The 22616-nt window shown below is 42.4% G+C and overlaps 1 protein-coding gene across 1 annotated transcript in view; it reads right to left on the reverse strand.

Moving 5' to 3' along the window:
* Positions 1-22616, reverse strand: part of COL4A2 (collagen type IV alpha 2 chain) — a 189040-nt gene that overhangs the window by 151890 nt on the left and 14534 nt on the right. The window contains exon 3 of the mRNA XM_066579857.1: positions 16911-16959. Within this exon, the coding sequence (XP_066435954.1) occupies positions 16911-16959 (49 nt within the window). The remainder of the gene's footprint in view (positions 1-16910; positions 16960-22616) is intronic.

Consider the following 22616-nt stretch of genomic DNA (forward strand, 5'->3'; position numbering starts at 1 on the left):
GTTCCCCCGGCCATCTTCTACTTCCCCCACTCCCAGTAAAGTTGTAAGATGCGTATAATGTATATTGATGGATGTAAATCAGTACACATTTGCGTTAAATTGTATTGTATATTTTGGAAATGCTAATAAAAATCAAATGTTCAAAAAAAAAAACCAAAACGCGGGAGCGTGGGGTTTGGAACAACCAGAACGATAATTGTCCTGTGTTAAAGGACCTTAACTGTTGGCCAACAACTATCGCACTTATTATTGACTACTGAGATAGTTCTTATATTAGGTGTTTCATCCAGAAAATGATTAGGCGAAGCAGGGGATTTTTCAAAGGAGTACAACTCTTTTACACGGGATGACTGACAGGTGCTAAAGCACCCAACAGCTGTCCCGGCGATGATCGCTCCTGCCGTACACCTCTATTCGCAAAAAAACAGTCATTCATAGATGAATGACTGCCTGTTTAAACTGAAAAATAAAGCAGCAGACCAACAATGATTTTATGGTCTAGATGAAAGATCCGATCAGTGATTTATAGCTGATCAGTCACACTGCATGTGTTTACTCTGCAAAATTATCATGCAAACCACTCGATCTAATGAGCGATTAGCACAATAATCATCCCGTGTAAGAGGGGATTGATAGACCCTGCTCATTTACACGCAAAGACAATCTTTCAAACAATTTAAAGATGAACAGTTCTAGTGATCATTTTACATAAAGTACTAATGGGCACTGATGCCCATTAGCACTTTATCAGCTTCATTTGCATGTAAATGAGCTGTCCAGCAGTTGTTTGCAAATCCCAGCATGTGGTCTGGACTTTGCACTTAGCTGCATTGTCTAAACAGGGGCTGCCATGGGCTGTCAGCTGAATATAATGTAATCAGCTGCTCCTGTGGAGAACACAGTGTGTGCTCCCTGCTATCTTTTCCAGCTTAAGGGCTCCTGTCAACAGGCGATAGTTCATAGCATGTAAATGGGGCTTTAGGTAAATACAACCTCAGATGAACAACAACACATGGCAAATTACAGAGTGTCATTATTTATTTAATAAAAAACAGCCAAAAATGCAGAAGACGTGTGAAAATTAAGTACGCCCCATGAATCAATAGCTTGTAGAACCACCTTTAGCGATAAATCTATGACTTTATCAGGCTCTCAAATCATTGTGGAGGAATTTTGTCCCACTCTTCTCTACAACGTTGCTTGAAACCTTGATTCTTTTCTTTCTCAGCCATTCTCATGTAGATTGGCTGAGGTGAGTTTCGGCCAAGCTTTAGTTTTTAGATAGTTGGCTTCACATTTGCCTCTAGGAGTTCATGGTTGACTCAAGGACTCCTGATCCTGTGACTGCAGAACAAGCCCAAATCATCACCCGTCCACAACCATGCTTTACAGTTGGTATGAGGTATTTGTGCTGATATGATGTGTTTGCTTTTACCAAATGTGGAGATGGGCATTATGGTCCATCCATTTGGTCCTATTTCCACTTTGGTCCCATCTGTCTAAAGAACAATGTTCCCATAGTCTTTTGATTTATTCAGATGCAACTTTGCAAGCTTTAACCATGCTGCCATGTTTTTTAAAGAAAGAAGCAGCTTTCTCCTGGCAACTCTTCCAAACAAGCCATATTTCTTTAGTCTGTTTCTAATTGTACTACTTGGAATTTGAACATTTAACACACTAACTGAGGGCTTTAGAGTCTTAAGTGTAGCTCTTGGGTTCTTTAAAATTTCTAGAAGCAGTAAGGATGTACTTAGTTTTTTACACATTGCTTCTGCATTTCGACCTAGCACTTGTTAAATAAATAACACTGTGTAATTTGTCTTGGTTTGCTGTTCATCTGAGGTTCTAGTCACCTAATTTTAAGACCGCCTAAGCAGCAGATGTTTTTTTAAATTATGCTCTAATACATAAAACCATAGAATTCAAAGAGGGCGTACTTAATTTTTCTTAGGACTGTAGATAGAACATTAGGCGGCCAGGCTATTGAGAAAAGCAAGGAAAAAGAGGCTTTCACACACATTCACACTGACGTTTTGTCTACCTAGGGGAACTCATACACCACACTAAAGTTAGAAACAAAACCAATGTTAAACAGAGAAAAACAGTTTACTTCTTCACAGTTTCCTGTTTGCTAATTGGTCAAGCATGCATGTTTATTGTTGTATGGAGAGGGAATAAACAGATGCCAGACACTTTTGCTGTCTCACGAGAAGCAAAGAATTGGACGTGTAGCATTTGAATTTGCACGATTCTTGTCTTTGTTGACTGCAGATGCTAGGGTACAGCTAGGCTTGCTTTATATATTAGATAATTATTTTGAATCCTATTACATTTGCTTATATAGAAGTAATTTAGTTAGCCTACTTTAAGTCAACAGCTATGCCTCCCAACCTCCCCATGCACAGCGCATGCTTGGTCAATCATGTCTATGTTCTCTAAATGGAAAGGAGAGTAATAGTCATTTTACATATTCCTATTATTACATAGTAACATAGTTGGTAAGGCTGAATGAAGACAATGTCTATCTAGTCCAGTCTATTTATCCTCCTGTGTTGTTGATCCAGAGGAAGGCAAAAAACCCCAAGAGCAGAAGCCAATTAGCCCTTTTGGGGAAAAAATTCCTTCCCGACTCCCTAATGGCAATCAGACTAATCCCTGGATCAACCCCTAATATTTCCTACCTGCCTGTATACCCGGATTAACAAATAACCTGCAGAAAGACAGCAAGTCCCCTTTTAAACTCCTCTATGGATTTTGCCATCACCACATCCTCAGGCAGAGAGTTCCACAGTCTTACAGTAAAGAACCCCTTGCTATGTTGCTGATTAAACCTGCTTTCCTCTAGACGTAGCGGATGCCCTATCGTTATCGTCACAGTCCTGGGTATAAACAGATCCTGGGAGAGATCCTTGTATTGTCCCCTCATGTATTTATACATAATTATTTGATTGCCCCTTAGCCATCTTTTTTCCAGGGTAAATAATCCCAATTTTAATAGCCTCTCTGGGTATTTCAGTCCTCTCATTCCATGTATTAGTTTAGTTGCCCTTCTTTAAACCCCCTCCAGCACTGTAATATCTTTTCTGAGCACCGGTGACCAGAACTGTACACAGTATTCCATATGGGGCCTAAAAAGTGCCTTATATAATGGAAGGATAATGTTCTCGTCCTTCACCCCTATACCTCTTTTAATGCACCCCAAGACGTTATTAGCTTTTGGAGCAGCTGACTGGCATTGGTTACTCCAGTTTAGTCTACAATCCACTAGTACCCCCAGGTCTTTTTATATATCACTTTTCCCTAGCAGCACCCCATTTAGTGTATATTGGTGACATCCGTTTCTCCTGCCCATGTGCATAACCTTACATTTTTCAACATTGAACTTCATTTGCTATTGGGCTCGAGTGTTCTTTTAAACCCTCATTAGCCCCACAACTGGTTTATGTATAGGGTTCAACAATCAACCATGAACAAGCAAACGCTTGTTCATCAGATGACTGGCTCATTTACGCAACCATAAAAATTATCGTTGCTTGGCTGCATATCCCCGTGTGTAGATGGGGAGAAGTGCAGCTGATCAATGACAGCTATATGGGGACAAACGATTGTGTCAATGATCAGTTGTCCCCATAGAGCAGATAAGCTGCCAGGGTATACGGGGGTAACGAGGACTGACTAGCATGCTTATTGTCAGTCAGTGGTCATTAGAATAGGCAGATTATCTGCCCATGTAAAAGGATTTATCTCTTGTGAGAATAAAAGCATCTGGTATGTTGAAATTCAACTGCTTGACAGTTTTCCATCCAAACATTTGCCATCAATGGAGAGTTAGTACAATCCTTCTGCACATTTGATGTATGACTGAAGTTGCCAAAATCCATCCAATAAGTTAGAGGCTAATTTGCACAGGATGTTTGGTTCTGTATTTTTATTTGCATATTTTGTCTTCTAAGCTCAAATCTGATTTGATTTGATTACATTTGAGCTTAGATGGGAATTCATGTAATACATGCAAATGGCAAAAGAAAAGCAGTTAAACATGTTTAATATTTGTATTCAAAAGAGTTTTATCACATAATAAATGCAATGCACTAAAACATGCAGAAATGTCCATGGCCTTTAATATCATATCTCAAGGGAAAATACCATACTTATATTTCTGAAGGTTTCAACTTTTTTCTTTAGATTATGGAATATCTAGTACTGCTAAGTCAAGATCAAATGGATATGTTTAGAACATTTTAAAGGGGTTGTCACGCGAAAGCAAGTGGGGTTAAGTACTTCTGTATGGCCATATTAATGCACTTTGTAACATACATCGTGCATTAAATATGAGCCATACAGAAGTTATTCCAGGAGGCTGGAATCGGCACATGTGACGGGGGCGGAGCTACGCGATGACGCGTACAAGGGGCGGAGCCAAAACGCAGCTGCTGCCGAGCCGAGCCGAAGGGAGAAGACCCATCTGCGCGAGCGCGTCTAAAAAAGCAAGAAGACACCGAAATTAGACGGAGCCATGGAGACGGGGACGCCAGCAACGGAGCAGGTAAGTGAATAACTTCTGTATGGCTCATATTTAATGCAGGATGTATATTACAAAGTGCATTAATATGGCCATACAGAAGTACTTAACCCCACTTGCTTTCGCGAGACAACCCCTTTAAGTGTCTTCAGTTTAACTGAGTGGTAGGAAATGATCCTCAAAGTATTCCCTTGTATGTAATAGCATGAGTAGTCTAAATTAGAGAGTTAACACTTCCCTCAGGGCTCAGTCACACGGGCATTTGTACACGCGTCTGTCAGTTGCATTTATTTTCCACATCTATATAGAACCAATGCTTTTCAATGACAGCGGTCACATGTGCGAATTTTACATACGCACAAACGCATGTGGCGAAAATTATAGGACACAACGATTCGCTATCTGCGTTCTGCGTTTCAATGTTGCGCAAAAATGCATGATTTGAAAATGTCTGCGATTTTTATTTTGTGACCACGCCCCACTGTACTCCCATCGTGGAGCACGACTAGATGCACGACAAAAAAGTTTCAGCCGCTCAAAGATTCATGCTCAGGTCAGACGGGCGTTTTACCGGCGCGGATAAACGCTGCTAGGTGCAGATTTTTTGCCGTGATGCCCGCTTCAGTCACGCAATCTTTTAAACGCATCAGTTATGCGCACAAGAATTAGTGCGACAAAGCGCCCATGTGACTGAGCCCTCAGTATGGTTCACAACAAAGTTCATGCCTTCTCCTTGGTTAGAATAGCTAACTACATTATCTAACAAATATTAATGTTGGGGAACTTTTTCAGCCACTGAGTTGAACTGAGAAACAGTTGATTGAAACTTTCTATTGCTCAGACAGAGTAAGGGCCCACTTAGACCTGTTTATTTATCATTTGAACAAGTGGACAATGTCAGAGTTTGCTCATTCACTCGTTCAGCATGTTTATAGAGGCAGATACACCATTGGCTCATTCATACGAGAAATTGTTCATTCAATCTCATTCACTGTGTAAGTGAATGAGAATGGCCTAACGATTGGTATTTAAACCGAACGATTAGAGAACGAAGCAAAAATAATTTTTATGCTTGCATAAAAGAAATGATGAATGAAAAGCAAATGATTTATCATTCGTAATTCAATCAATGGTTGCATTTACAATGAATGATTGATTCATTTTCGTGTGTTTGACAAATTTTTTGAATAATAACCATTCAGTGTAAAAGGGCCTTAAGCCATGTTGATGGTTTTCAATGCTCTCTGAGAATGGACAGCATGTTTATGCTGGGGAGGTTTAGACTTGACCTTGACACTTTCTTTTTTGCTTTGAAATAGTTGAGCTTTAGAAAAACCTCAATTCTTAAAATAAACAGCTGTATAAAGATGGTGCAGTTCATGAGCTAATCAAGATGGATCTTCACATTATGTATTCTTTAGGCAACTCCCAGCATGAAACCTCTGAAATGTAAAACTCGCTCCATGGCTGTGTATATACATGGGAGGGAGTCATGACCATTGGAATAACCACACTCGTAGGACACATACTCTTTTTTTTATTTAAGTTGTAAGTTCTTTGCTGTGAAGGCTGAACACTATATCTGCTGTACCTTGTCTGAGCTGTAAATAACTAGAAATGTCTAGTTTTCTGCCTGCTTCATATAAAAAAAATAAGTCCTGTTATCTGTTTACTGAGTTTACTTTTTAATTTAACTTATTTTTTATTTAAATCTCTAAATAGATTTAGAATGGAAAGAAAAACAAAGCTTGTAGGTCAATGCAGTTACATCTCAGGCAGATATGCAAATGATTAGAGTTGTGGTGTGATTAGGTGAACAGTCTTGCCACCTGAGACTCTCAGAGGCTACTTGTGTGCTGTGGACCTTTTTTCTGCTTGTGTAGAGCTCGTGAACCACTAGACATGTCTTTACGATGCAACTGCAGAGATTTAGCCCAGTTAACAGAGTTTGAGAGGGCCGCATTATTGGAATTTCCCGCTACCTGGGCCATTATGTTAGGAGGTTTTAGGACCAGTAGATGCGTGAGGGCATACACACAAGGTGTGCGCACTCAGGACGTTCTCAACAGACCACTAGTAGAGAGGATCACGTGATAAGCATGAGCAGCTCCAACTGTTTGGTTGTCTACCATCCAGAGACAGGTGGCGCCATCATTACAGGTCCCTGTGTCTGCCATAACCATTTACAGGTGCTTTGGTCTCACGATGCCCATTACATGTACTGCCTTTGACACCCACCTTCGCTTCCATTTGCAGTGGTATTGTGAACGATGAAACTGGACTGCTATGGAGTGGAAACTGACTGTCTTCACAAACAATTCCAGGTTTAGTATGGACACTGACAATGGCAGTCTTCTCGTTTGGAGACCTAGAGCTGAATATCCAAATCCTGCCTTTACTGTGCAGTTTAATGCTGGGCCGCACAGAGCAAGAGGGTATCAGGAAGCCTCCACAACATTGCCACACTTCTGTGGCCTATCCGGACGCCAGATTTATCGCCAATAGAACATGTATGGTACAATCTGTGAAACCAACCTACGGGTTTGCATGATTTAAAGGCTCTTACAGGAAATGTGCATCAATATGTCGCAGGACACCATACATAACCTGTATGCCTCCATGCAGATCCGTATCACATCTTCCATCCAAGCTAGAGGTGGTACAATAGGGTACTAGAGCCTTCATGCACTTGCCCCACAGCTGCTCCAGTGCATATTAGGCAGAGTGCTGTACATTATATAGTGGCTGTGCCTGGTATAGAAGCACAATCCCACTCACTTCAAAGAGATTGAGCTGCTTTTAGGCCATGTGGCCATTGAATGTGGTGGCCTGAGAAGAGGCCACGGCGCTCACTTAAGCACTGTGACCTCCCCAACAACTGATAGTTGGGGACTCCTTTAAATACCATATAGCTCATAAAATTGAAAAAACACAAACATTTGATTCAATTAAATATATCCAAACATGTCTGTTGTTAACATAAAGAAATATATAGACAACTATAAATAGATATACATATTTTACATAAAAGAACTATGTTAATTGTAATGTTTAGTTACTGCATATAAAGGAATGTACTGTACGGATGGTTATAAACATGTGTAAAAATGTATACATGTATTAAATGTAATATGAAGTCACCTGCAGATAGTTTATACCAGTATGGAAACAATTTTATTTTGCCTTTCATCATAGTCTGGGATACCTATGTATGTATCAATAAGCACAAGAGTTCCCAGAAGATGCAATTAAGTATAAAGAAACCAGATGTAGTCATGATAAACTCTGTTCATTGAAGTTTTTAAAACATTTATCAACTAAAAAGGATCCTTTTTTTATTAGGTAATTTACCTTAAATTTAAAAGCTGTCAAATTTGTCTATATTCCAGTTGAAGCAGAAAAGGCAAAAATGTATTGAGTTATTCATTATGTGAGTTATTGTAAGCTTTGACATTAGCATTTGTCCAAATGAAACAGGTACTCATGCCAGACACAACGCTATGTAAACAAAACAAGACATAGATAGATAGATAGATAGATAGATAGATAGATAGATAGATAGATAGATAGATAGATAGATAGATAGATAGATAGATATGAGATAGATAGATATGAGATAGATAGATATGAGATAGATAGATAGATAGAAAGATAGATACTGTAGCTATGAGGCTGCTGCTGTGCTAAAGAAATGAATGGTCAGTGTCCTGACCTGCACTGCTTCTATCATGGTTGAGAGGCCAGGGGTCAGCACCAGCTGTTATGGAGCTTAAAGTTAGGCATAGTGATATATGGGGCCAGGTACAAGCCGCTATGCTGCTCTAGCTGCTTTTGAAGTGAGTATAGGATTACTGTCTTGTTGTAATATGTTGTGTTACTCTGCCTTTGTTCTCAAGTCGTCAAACAAATTATTCACTTTATCCACACAATATTTTCAGTACCACTAGCTGCCACACAATCCCAAAGCACTGCAGAACCACTTTATACTTAAACGGAATCTAGCATGATAGCACCGTCCTTTTAGTTGGAGTAAGCTGCTCAAACCAAAAAAATGCCAATGAAAGCTACTTCATTGTAAGGAAGAAGGAAACCAGGACAATGGTGCACTATGATGAAGGAATTAGGCAGAAAGAGACCTTGCGAGCAACGTGTTTCAGCGCTAAATCGGCACCTACATCTGGTTTTTAGTGATATGAAGGCGCCGGTTCAGTGCTGAAATGTGCTGCACGCAAAGTAACTTCCTGCCTCATTTCTTTGTCCTAGGACACCATTGAACTTGTTTCCCTCTATGCATTAATCCAGAAGCTTTGTCTATCCAGATTCAGAAGGCTGCTGCTACCAAGATGCACCCCGTTGGTTGGCCTTTTGGCAATCAGGTTCCATTATTCCTATGCTCTCCTGTATTCCGCACTACAGATATGAACTGTGGAGCTCTGTTTGTTTTTTCTCTACTTCATTGTATAGATGTTGGCATCGAATCTTGCCTCTTGATCAGTCAGAACAAGTGGCAAATGTCCTTAACATAAGGTTTCCACTGAAATAAAACCAAGATATTTTCATATGAAGGAACAATTAGCCTAAATGTAGACTTTGATTCATCCTTGTACATATGGATTAGATCCCATAGTGTCACTCCTGTCACACACATTTATTCCCCTTGTGCTATTAAAATGGATTAATAGCTTCCAGTGTGTCCATGCACTTTCTCTCCCACATGACAACTGAAATTCAGATGCAATTTCCTTTTTCTCATGATACAATCTGTGAAACTTGTAGAGAAATTCTTCCTGCCCTTTAACATCAGCCAACAGCTTGCTCTACTAATATAAAACAGAAGTTAGTCAACTGACCTGTAAGGTTAAAGATTACTCCTGTCTTCTACAGTTATTTATTTCCTCAAGAAAAGCAGCCTCAACTCACAATTTACCAAACACTTTGTGAACAAATTTGATTTTCTCTTCTTATTTCTCAACCATTACTCTTCTTTATCTTCTATACCACTGAGCCAATAGATTCCAGAGGAATCCTCATATAACCTTAACTGAAAAAAAAGCCTTTCTGATTTTATAATGAAATTGTTAATTTATGTTTTTATAGTGATTTAAAGTGTGTCTTTTATAAGAAGCATTTTCTGTCTCCTCTCTTACCCCATTCCTTCTATGACAGTATCACCGACTGGGTTGATCAGGGAAAAGCGGTGGATATAGTTTATCTTGACTTTAGTAAAGCATTTGACAAAGTATCTCATACCATACTTATTGAAAAATGACAAAATATTGGATTGACAAGGCAACAGGTAGATGGATTCACAACTGATGATATTTAAAGAGTGGTCATAAATGGCTGCACATCCAAGTGGTAGAATGCATCAAGTGGGGTACCACAAGGCTCTGTCCTAGACCCAGTGTTGTTCAACATTTTTATAAATGATCTGGAGCAGGGAATTGAGGGGAAACTGATCAAATTTGCAGACAACACAAAGGTAGGAGGGATAGCTAACAGTGGGGAAGAGAGGAAGAGTATTCAAAAAGATCTAGAAAAACTTGCAGTGGGCAGCGACTAACAAAATGGTATTTAACAAGGAGAAATACAAAATCCTACATCTGGGCAAGAAAAATGAAAAAAACACATACAGAATGGGAGGAATTGGGCTAAGCAGCAGCACATGTGAAAAAGACTTGGGTATACTAATAGATCATAGCCTGAACATGAGTCAACAATGTGATGCAGCAGCCAAAAAGGCAAACACAATTCTGGGATATATTAAGAGAAGCGTAGAATCTAGATCACGTGGGGTAATTATCCCCCGTTACTGTTCCTTAGTCAGACCTCATCTGGAATACTCTGTCCAGTTCTAGGCACCCTACTTTAAAAAAGACATAGACAACCTGGAGCAAGTGTAGAGAAGGGTAATTAAGAAGGTGAGTGGTCTGCAAATCATGTCCTATGAGGAACAGTTAAAGGATCTGGGAATGTTTAGCTTGCAAAAAAGAAGGCTGAGGGGAGACTTAATAGCTGTCTACAAATATCTGCAGGGCTGTCACAGTGCAGAGGGATCAGCCCTATTCTCATTTGCACAAGGAAAGGCTAGAAGCAATGGGATGAAACTCAAAGAGAGGAGACACAAATTAGATATAAGAAAAAACTTTCTGACAGTGAGGGTAATCAATGAGTGGAACAGGTTACCACGAGAAGTGGTGAGTTCTCCTTCAATGGAAGTGTTCAAACAAAGGCTGGACAGACATCTGTCTGGGATGATTTAATGAATCCTGCACTGAGCAGGGGGTTGGACCCAATGACCCTGGAGGTCCCTTCCGACTACACCATTCTGTGATTCCTCTTGATATTTGTTAAATTGGTTTTATAGCAAGGTGTTAGAGTTGGAGTCTTAGAGTTGGTTTTGTGTGGAGTTGGAGTTAGTAGAAATGTACCGACTCCAACTTCAAAATAAAAATATTAAATTTTATATATTCATATATATATATTATGCCTGAAATTATAATTTTACTGCATTAAATTTGATATTACTAATTATTCATGAGCCATTTATGAAAGAGTCAGAGTTTGAGTAAGAGCATGGAAAATAGGAGTTAAGGCTCATGCACAGTGGCGATATTCCTGCACAAGTTCTGTCCAACTGTGATATGGAAGCAACTTCATTTAAATTGGTTCACCTACACAAGCGATTTTTCGCTCAGACAGCCGCATGTCCTATCTTTGTGAGAGTCTAATATGAGAAGAGAACATGTAATGTATGGTGACCCACACGTTGCAGAGTCCATGAACAGAGTGTCTGTGTGCTGTGCAATGCGAGTTGTGCCCCAGAATCTCATGCACCACTTGTAATCATCTGTGAGCATTCAGCCTAAGAATTGGAAGTTGGGCTTACCAGATCCATAGCACTGCAAGGGAACCAGTCAGCAGTTTCATGCTGCCCTAACCACAAACAGCATGAAAAAGCCACAACATCCCTCATTTCAAAGACTGGTGTTTTACTCTGAAACAATGGATGTTTCAGAGAAAACAGTTTAAATAATAGTCAGGCACAGGAAGAAGTATATGCAAATAGGAAGAGAACCGTCAACCAAGTCAAGCAAGGCAGGAAGAACCTAGAGGGCAGATGTACAATAGGCACGTCTCCCATGACCAGCTCTTTTTAAAAGCATGGGGCAGATTTATAAAACATTTATGCCAGTTTCAGGCATAAAAAAGATGCAATTTTTTTTGCGTAAGCTGATATTTGTGAAACATTTGCGACTTTCTTTCTGCACCAACCAAGGCTTCTCGGGAGGGTGCTCAACAGATCTATATATATAAAGCTGAAAGCCCTCACTGACTGACTGACTGACTGACTGACTGACTCACTGACTGACTGACTCACTGACTCACTGACTGACTGACTCGCCAAAAGTTCTCCAACTTCCCAATGTCGTAGAAACATGAAATTTGGCGCAAGCATAGATTATCTCCAAAATAGGAAAAGTAATTGGGTCCCAACTCGATTATTCAATTCTAGCGCAAAAGAATTGGCGTCGAAATTTTACGTACGTAATCTAAATCTGTCACTTCCCAATGCCTTAGAAACTTAAAATTTGGCACGCGCATTGATTATGTCATAAATAGGAAAAGTTCATAGGTCCCAACTCGATTATTCAATTCTATGCGCAAAAGAATTGGCGTCAAAATTTTACGTGCGGAATGTAATTTTTTCACTTTCCGGTGTCATAGAAACGAGAAATTTGGCACGAGCATTGATTATGTCATAAATAGGAAAAGCTAATGGGTCCCAACTCGATTATTCAATTCTATGCGCAAAAGAATTAGCGTCCAAATTTTACGTACGGAATGTAATTTCTTCCCTTTCCGGTGTCATAGAAACGGGAAATTTGGCATGAGCATTGATTATGTCATAAATAAGAAAAGCTAATGGGTCCCAACTCCATTATTCAATTCTATGCGCAAAAGAATTAGCGTCCAAATTTTACGTACGGAATGTAATTGTTTCACTTTCCGGTGTCATAGAAACGGGAAATTTGGCACAGGCATTGATTATGTCATAAATAGGAAAAGCTAATGGGTCCCAACTCGATTATTCAATTCTAGCGCAAAAGAATTGGCGTCGAAATTTTACGTACGGAATGTAATTTTTTCACTTTCCGGTGTCATAGAAACGTGAAATTTGGCACGAGCATTGATTATGTCAGAAATAGGAAAAGCTAATGGGTCCCAACTCGATTATTCAATTCTATGCGCCAAAGAATTGGCGTCAAAATTTTACGTACGTAATCTAAATCTGTCACTTCCCAGTGCCTTAGAAACTTAAAATTTGGCACGCGCATTGAATATGTCATAAATAGGAAACGCTAATGGGTCCCAACTTGATTATTCAATTCTATGCGCAAAAGAATTAGCGTCCAAATTTTACGTACGGAATGTAATTTTCTCACTTTACGGTGTCATAGAAACAGGAAATTTGGCACGAGCATTGATTATGTCATAAATAGGAAAAGTTCATAGGTCCCAACCCGATTATTCAATTCTATGCGCAAAAGAATTGGCGTCAAAATTTTACGTGCGGAATGTAATTTTTTCACTTTCCGGTGTCATAGAAACATGAAATTTGGCACGAGCATTGTATATGTCATAAATAGGAAAAGCTAATGGGTCCCAACTCAATTATTCAGTTCTATGCGCAAAAGAATTAGCGTCCAAATTTTACGTACGGAATGTAATTTCTTCCCTTTCCAGTGTCATAGAAACAGGAAATTTGGCATGAGCATTGATTATGTCATAAATAAGAAAAGCTAATGGGTCCCAACTCCATTATTCAATTCTATGTGCAAAAGAATTAGCGTCCAAATTTTACGTGCGGAATGTAATTTTCTCACTTTCCGGTGTCATAGAAACGGGAAATTTGGCAGGAGCATTGATTATGTCATACATAGGAAAAGCTAATGGGTCCCAACTCGATTATTCAATTCTAGCGCAAAAGAATTGGCGTAGAAATTTCACGTGCAGAATGTAATTTTTTCACTTTCTGGTGTCATAGAAACGTGAAATTTGGCACGAGCATTGATTATGTCATAAATAGGAAAAGCTAATGGGTCCCAACTCCATTATTCAATTCTATGCGCAAAAGAATTGGCGTCAAAATTTTACGTGCGGAATGTAATTTTTTCACTTTCCGGTGTCATAGAAACGGGAAATTTGGCACGAGCATTGATTATGTCATAAATAGGAAAAGCTAATGGGTCCCAACTCGATTATTCAATTCTAGCGCAAAAGAATTGGCGTCGAAATTTTACGTACGGAATGTAATTTTTTCACTTTCCGGTGTCATAGAAACGTGAAATTTGGCACGAGCATTGATTATGTCATAAATAGGAAAAGCTAATGGGTCCCAACTCGATTATTCAATTCTAAGCGGAAAAGAATTAGTGTCCAAATTTTATGTACGTAATCTAATTCTCTCACTTCCTGATGTCATTTTATATAAAGGAAACGTCGCATGGTTGCCTCCACGTGGTGTTTCCTGGGTAACGCAGAGAACTATGCAAAATGGTGAACATATTTTTTTTCCTCAGTATCTCTAAAGTAACCACGACTTCATAAGCTTTTCCGTGTGAACACCAGATAAACACCAGTACCAAATTAACTCGGGCGAAGCCGGGTATATCAGCTAGTTTATGTATAATTTGCATCAGAAACTGGCGTAAATTATGCCAGACGTGTACGCCAAGTTGGACCTGGCGTACATTTCTCTCAAGGCGAACAGAAGTATTGGGATACACTTAAATGAAGAGACCTATACCTCTCCATGTATTAAGAGTATCGTATGCAGGGGGAAATTGTACTAAGCCCGGCGTCGGATATGCTGGGCTTAGTAAACTTCCCCCACAGTTCTTTGTAATTATAGAGTTTGTCAGTAATACGCGTTACCCATTTTCGGCCAGCATGAAAGTAACAGATTTCTCTTAAGCACTGAAAACTTTTGAACGTGCAGCACATATAAATGGACACATTGTGCACTTAGGTTAGTACTTACAGATAAGAAGTGGAAATGTAGGACAGTGCAACTCCGTTGAAAGCTTTTTAAATGAGTAACATATGGTTTACATTTTATTCTAGAAGGATTGGTTAACCAGTGGAATGAATGGCAAAAAGGAGAAGTGATGTGATAAAGACCACTCAACATAAATGTAAATTCCAAATTGATTTATGGAGCTAAGCTGACAGTATTGTTAGAAGGATTTTCTTGAACTTTACTACTGATGATCTATTTTCAGGATAGGTCATCAGTGGTTGATCAGCAAGGTTCACTGTTCGGGGTCCCTGCAATAAGCTTTTCACTGGGACTGCTCATTGTTCCCTGAGACCAAATTTCTTTCAGCCAAGCACCTGGAAATGCTTTTGACAGCCACAGAGGCCTGTAACAATGGTGTCACGTGTCTCTAGATGACTAACAATGAAACAGTTCAAGCTGCTCATACTTGTCGGATGATTAGATGATCCTTCCTACTGGTGGTCTGTTGAGGAATTCCTGAGTCCGGTCACCCTCATGCATCCACTGGTCCCAACACCTCCTAAAAGTCTGGCCAGAATGGCCCAGGTAGCAGCAATGTGTCATTAGGACCATCCAACTTCTCGCATTCCAATAATTCACCCCCTATCAAAGTCTATTAATTGGGCAAAATCTCTTCCGCTGCGTCGTAGAGGCATGTCTAGTGGTCAACAAGCTCTACAAAATTGGAAAAAGAGATCCACTACACACAAGTAGCCTCTGAGAGCCTTTTTATGGGCTAAGGGTGGAACCACTTTTAGGGGTGGAGATGTAATTGCTTGTCGAGTTTTGCAGCAAAATGAGAACTCCTTCTAGGTGCTTGATTTTTTTGCATAATGAATATACACTCCCAGAAATTTCAGGGGAAATGGCTGGATGGCCTATATTTTCTCATTCTAAATTACCTGTTTGCCAGGAGTGCCAGGTGCTGTTTGTACTGGGCCATGTATTCTTAAAGGGGCTATGTCTGATGTAGGTTTTCATTCCATTTCATCAAGGTTCTTTTTCCTCTCTTCCATACCCCTTAACCCCTATGTTCTCATAATAATACTCTTTATATAGTGGTAGTGAGCAGGGTGTGTTGATACTATTGATAATATTGGTTACTATATAGTGCGTTTTGTTCAAGAACAGTATGGAAGTAAAATTTTATCAGTGCATGGTGGTAATATTTAGTCCTGGTATTTGATAACTGGAAATATACATAACCTTTTTTTTAACCTAGCAGCACCCTTGGAAGTACTAGAGTTCAGCACTGCCGCATTTTGCATGCTGTCTTGAATGTGATTGTGTTGGTAATGCAGTATTTCAGTATTTGGGGTCACATCCCTAATTTTGCCCAGGAAAACACTTTTTCTAAAACTGGCCATGTCTCTAGTGTACGCCTAGTTGGTCTAGGGTTCATATTACAGCAAGTCAATATTTCTAAAGGCCCATTTAAACCAGCCGATGATTGCTAAAAAATTGCTAATGGTCGATCGTTTTAGCGATCATCAGCATGTCTAAATGTGCGCCCATCGTGCGCTTTTTGGGCACTGCTAGCTGATCGTTAAGTTCAGTCCAACCTAAAAATCGTCCTTCACACTTATCAGCAGTTCTCTACACGGGGAGTGTTTTTCCGTGGAGAACAAAGGATCTGAGCGCAGATAATAGACCTCAGGCTATTAACTGGTAAAGTGGAGGCTTCATTTGCACATTTAATTGCTACTAAGTAACTGAGTAGCTACCTAATAGTTTATGCAAAATGTCGTTTGAGCGATCTTTTAGCGATCATCGGCTGGTGTAAATGGGCGTTAAGTTATGTCAGAACTAATGAAGAAGACAATAAGAAAACTTCAATCAATGAAATGGCCTGCACAGTCTGCAGACTTTAAACTCTATTGAGCTTGTTTGGGATGAACTGGAAATAAGAACGAAAGCAAAGCAACCTACAAGTGTAGCATATTTGTGGAAACTTTTGTAACAATGTTGGGAAGAAATTTCTGAACAATATCTCCATGCAATTCCAGAAAGAATGCCTCAATTGTGTAAAGCTTTTATATCAGCTAGAGGTAGCTACTTTGAAGAGTCAAAAATCTAGATTTTTATTTGGTGAAACAAAGTTATCCATTATTTTTTATTCATCTTAACTTGTTCTTGTGTTTTATTCTTTTATTTCAAAGTATATTTGAAATATAGATAAAAACTGGAAAAATTGAGATGTTCTAAAACTTTTGACTGGTCGTGTATATGTTTGAATATACCCCAATATTAACTTTGGCTGAGATACAAATTGTCATTTATTTATTTTATACTTCTTTATATTATAGTTGATTATAACATACTTACAGCATCAACAGTCTTGAAAAGCAATCCTGCTAGCATGAATAACACAATCCTGAAAGAAACAACAAATCAATAATATGCATTAGAGACGAGCTGTAAAGCGACACCATCAGGCATATCCTGCAATGTCCTTCCATTCTTTTCATACATATATCTACTGTATAATCCATGAAGAAAAACTGTTGTGTTTTTATATAGAAACGTCTAGTAGGGGTATGTTCATGCGGCGGAATTCACAGCGGAAAAATACCACGTCAAAATCTGTTTCTCTTTGACACGGTTTTACAAGCGGACCTGCATGTGGATTTTGCCTATTGACAGGGCAAATTCCACCTGCGGATCCACGTGAAAAAATGCTAAGAAACTCGTTTCCATACATAATTTCTTGATACGTAAATACAGAGAAACAAGATTTCTTGCAGTAAAATTCCGCATGCGCAAGACAAAACGCACATGCAGATCTCTGCAAAAAGATGCAGATTTTAACATGAATTTTACAGGCGCAATTCAGAGTGAATTTTTCCACGGTGAATTCTGCCATGTGAACATTCCCTAAGAATAACAGAGGAATAGTACAATGCAGAGTTTTAAGAAAAGATACTCCAGAATTGTTAGATTATAGGCCGGACAATTATTTACAATTGTGTCCGGAGAGTAGATCCTCTTAAATCCATGTAGGTTGTGAGGTGATACTCAATCGGATTGAGATGTGCAGAATGTGGAGAGACTGTCAACACCTTGAACCCTGTCATGATCCTCGTTCCTGAACAATTTTTATCCTACTGAAAGAGGCCAAAGCCATTAGGGAATACCACTGCTATGAAGGAGTGTACTTAATCTGCAGCAATGTTTAGGTAGGTGGCCGTATTTAGAACTTATGCTGCCCTAGGCACTTTTAGTGCTCACACAACTCCTATTGATGAGTCAAGTTAAAGCTGCTGCCTATATACTTTACATACCTGTTGGGAAAAGGCTTGTTAGGACAACAGTTATCTCTCTGGACTCCCATACACAAGCATGATCGGCTGAGAGCGCCTGGGTTTTTGTTGGTGAGAAAGATTTAAGCTACTGCTGGATCCCTCTGACAGAGGCTTATCTCCAGCATCAACATATATATGGAAACAGAACCAAGATTGTTGTATAAATATTAGAGATGAGCGAGCACCAAAATGCTCGGGTGCTCGTTACTCGGGACGAAATTATTGCGATGCTCGAGGGTTCATTTCGAGTAACGAACCCCATTGAAGTCAATGGGCGACTCGAGCATTTTTGTATATCGCCGATGCTCGCTAAGGTTTCCATTTGTGAAAATCGGGGCAATTCAAGAAAGTGATGGGAACGACACAGCAACGGATAGGGTAGGCGAGGGGCTACATGTTGGGCTGCATCTCAAGTTCCCAGGTCCCACTATTAAGCCACAATAGAGGCAAGAGTGCCCCCCCCAACAACTTTTACTTCTGAAAAGCCCTCATTAGCAATGCATACCTTAGCTAAGCACCACACTACCTCCAACAAAGCACAATCACTGCCTGCATGACACTCCGCTGCCACTTCTCCTGGGTTACATGCTGCCCAACCCCCCCCCCCTGCACGACCCAGTGTCCACAGCGCACACCAAATTGTCCCTGCGCAGCCTTCAGCTGCCCTCATGCCACGTCACCCTCATGTCTATTTATAAGTGCGTCTGCTATGAGGAGGAACTGCAGGCACACACTGCAGAGGGTTGGCACGGCTAGGCAGCGACCCTCTTTAAAAGGGGTGGGGCGATAGCCCACAATGCTGTACAGAAGCAATGGGAAATATAATCCTGTGCCACCGCCATCAGGAGCTGCACACGTGGGCATAGCAATGGGGAACCTATGTGCCACACACTATTCATTCGGCCCACACTGCATGCCCCAGTCAGACTGGGGTTCTTTAGAAGTGGACACATGCAGTTACAACTCCGTGTGGACCGACAGCATGGGTGGCTCCCTGGAACCCACTGGCGGTACATAAATATATCCCATTGCAGTGCCCAACACAGCTGATGTAACGTCAGCTGTAATGCAGGTGGGCTAAAAATTAATTGGATTACACTGTAGGCGAGGGCCCCCAAAAATTGGTGTACCAACAGTACTAATGTACCTCAGAAAAATTGCCCATGCCCAACCAAGAGGGCAGGTGAAACCCATTAATCGCTTTGGTTAATGTGGCTTAATTGGTAACTAGGCCTGGAGGCAGCCCAGTTAAAATAAAAATTGGTTCAGGTGCAAGTTTCAACGCTTTAATGAGCATTGAAACGTATAAAAATTGTTTAGAAAAATTATATGACTGAGCCTTGTGGGCCTAAAAAAAATTGCCCGTTCGGTGTGATTATGTGAGGTTTCAGGAGGAGGAGCAGGAGGAGGAGGAATATTATACACAGATTGATGAAGCAAAAATGTCCCCGTTTTTGATGGTGGTAGAGAACGATGCTTCCATCCGCGGGTGCAGCCTACGTATTGCTTAGGTATCGCTGCTGTCCGCTGGTGAAGAAGAGAAGTCTGGGGAAATCCAGGCTTTGTTCATCTTGATGAGTGTAAGCCTGTCGGCACTGTCGGTTGACAGGCAGATACGCTTATCCGTGATGATTCCCCCAGCCGCACTAAACACCCTCTCTGACAAGACGCTAGCCGCAGGACAAGCAAGCACCTCCAGGGCATACAGCGCGTGTTCAGACCACGTGTCCAGCTTCGACACCCAGTAGTTGTAGAGGGCAGAGGCGTCACCGAGGACGGTCGTGCGATCGGCTACGTACTCCCTCACCATCCTTTTACAGTGCTCCCGCCGACTCAGCCTTGACTGGGGAGCGGTGACACAGTCTTGCTGGGGAGCAAGAAAGCTGTCAAAGGCCTTAGAGAGTGTTCCCCTGCCTGTACTGTACATGCTGCCTGATCTCCGCGCCTCCCCTGCTACCTGGCCCTCGGAACTGCGCCTTCTGCCACTAGCGCTGTCGGATGGGAATTTTACCATCAGCTTATCCGCCAGGGTCCTGTGGTATAGCATCACTCTCGAACACCTTTCCTCTTCGGGAATGAGAGTGGAAAGGTTCTCCTTATACCGTGGGTCGAGCAGTGTGTACACCCAGTAATCCGTAGTGGCCAGAATGCGTGTAACGCGAGGGTCACGAGAAAGGCATCCTAACATGAAGTCAGCCATGTGTGCCAGGGTACCTGTACGCAACACATGGCTGTCCTCACTCGGAAGATCACTTTCAGGATCCTCCTCCTCCCCCTCCTCCTCAGGCCATACACGCTGAAAGGATGACAGGCAAGCAGCATGTGTCCCCCCAGCAGTGGCCCAAGCTGTCTCTTCCCCCTCCTCCTCATGCTCCTCCCCCTCCTCCTCCTCCTCAACGCGCTGAGATATAGACATGAGGGTGCTCTGACTATCCAGCGACATACTGTCTTCCCACGCCTCCGTTTCCGAGTGCAAAGCGTCTGCCTTTATGCTTTGCAGGGAACTTCTCAAGAGGCATAGCAGAGGAATGGTGACGCTAATGATTGCAGCATCCCCGCTCACCATCTGGGTAGACTCCTCAAAGTCTCCAAGGACCTGGCAGATGTCTGCCAACCAGGCCCACTCTTCTGTAAAGAATTGAGGAGGCTGACTCCCACTACGCCGCCCATGTTGGAGTTGGTATTCCACTATAGCTCTACGCTGCTCATAGAGCCTGGCCAACATGTGGAGCGTAGAGTTCCACCGTGTGGGCACGTCGCACAGCAGTCGGTGCACTGGCAGATTAAACCGATGTTGCAGGGTCCGCAGGGTGGCAGCATCCGTCTTGGAGTTGCGTAAATGTGCGCTGACCCGGCGCACCTTTCCGAGGAGGTATGACAAGTGTGGGTAGCTTTTCAGAAAGCGCTGAACCACCAAATTAAAGACATGGGCCAGGCATGGCACGTGCGTGAGGCTGCCGAGCTGCAGAGCCTCCACCAGGTTACGGCCGTTGTCACACACGACCATGCCCAGTAGGAGGCTCAGCGGCGCAAGCCAGCAGTCGGTCTGCTCTGTCAGACCCTGCAGCAGTTCATGGGCCATGTGCCTCTTCTCTCCTAAGCTGAGTAGTTTCAGCACGGCCTGCTGACGCTTGCCCACCGCTGTGCTGCCACGCCGCGCGACACCGACTGCTGGCGACGTGCTGCTGCTGCTGACACATCTTGATTGCGAGACAGAGGTTGCGTTGGAGGAGGAGGAGGAGGGTGGTTTAGTGGAGGAAGCATACACCGCCGCAGATACCAGCACCAAGCTGGGGCCCGCAATTCTGGGGGTGGGTAGGACGTGAGCGGTCCCAGGCTCTGACTCTGTCCCAGCCTCCACTAAATTCACCCAATGTGCCGTCAGGGAGATATAGTGGCCCTGCCCACCTGTGCTTGTCCACGTGTCTGTTGTTAAGTGGACCTTGGCAGTAACCGCGTTGGTGAGGGCGCGTACAATGTTGCGGGAGACGTGGTCGTGCAGGGCTGGGACGGCACATCGGGAAAAGTAGTGGGAACTGAGAACCGAGTAACGCGGAGCCGCCGCCGCCATCATGCTTTTGAAAGCCTCCGTTTCCACAAGCCTATACTGCAGCATCTCCAGGCTGATCAATTTGGCAATGTGCACGTTTAACGCTTGAGCGTGCGGGTGCGTGGCGGCGTACTTGCGCTTGCGCTCAAACAGTGGCGCTAGCGACGTCTGGACGCTGTGCTGAGAGACATTGCTGGATGGGGCCGAGGACAGCGGAGGTGAGGGTGTGGGTGCAGGCCAGGAGACGGTAGTGCCTGTGTCCTCAGAGGGGGGTTGGATCTCAGTGGCAGGTTGGGGCACAGGTGGAGAGGCAGTGGTGCAAACTGGAGGCGGTGAACGGCCTTCGTCCCACCTTGTGGGGTGCTTGGCCATCATATGCCTGCGCATGCTGGTGGTGGTGGCTCCCCGGCTGATCTTGGCACGACAAAGGTTGCACACCACTGTTCGTTGGTCGTCAGGCGTCTCTGTGAAAAACTGCCACACCGTAGAGCACGTTGACCTCTGCAGGGTGGCATGGCGCGAGGGGGCGCTTTGGGAAACAGTTGGTGGATTATTCGGTCTGGCCCTGCCTCTACCCCTGGCCACCGCACTGGCTCGGCCTGTGCCCACACCCTGACTTGGGCCTCCGCGTCCTCGCGCGCGTCCACGTCCTATAGGCCTACCCCTACCCCTCAGCATGGTGTATTACCAGTAGTGCAGAAACAGAACGCTGTAATTAAATGTGCCGCTTATTGGCCTGTGGTTGGAGGCTGACTTCACTTACCGAACGCACAGTAGAGCCAGAAAATAATTTTTCGCAAGCCTGCTGTAACACTTAGCTGGCTGCGTATGAATTAGGAGGACAACTACACCCAGCACAGACCCAGTACACTGAGGACAGTCACAGGCAGCCCAAATAGATTTTTTTCCCCAAATGTTTTTGGAAAGGCCCACTGCCTATATTCAATAAATATGTCTTCTGTCCCTGCGTCACCACTACTGGCCCTGGAGTATGTAAAATAACTGCAGACTGTTGCACTGTGGACTGGAATACAGCGGTGATTTAACAGCCAACACAGAGCCAGGAAATAATTTTGCGCAAGCCTGCTGTAACACTTAGCTGGCTGCGTATGAATTAGGAGGACAACTACACCCAGCACAGACCCAGTACACTGAGGACAGTCACAGGCAGCCCAAATA

This window comes from Eleutherodactylus coqui, chromosome 1 (genome assembly GCF_035609145.1).
Source record: "Eleutherodactylus coqui strain aEleCoq1 chromosome 1, aEleCoq1.hap1, whole genome shotgun sequence".
In the NCBI taxonomy this organism is placed as follows: Eukaryota; Metazoa; Chordata; class Amphibia; order Anura; family Eleutherodactylidae; genus Eleutherodactylus; species Eleutherodactylus coqui.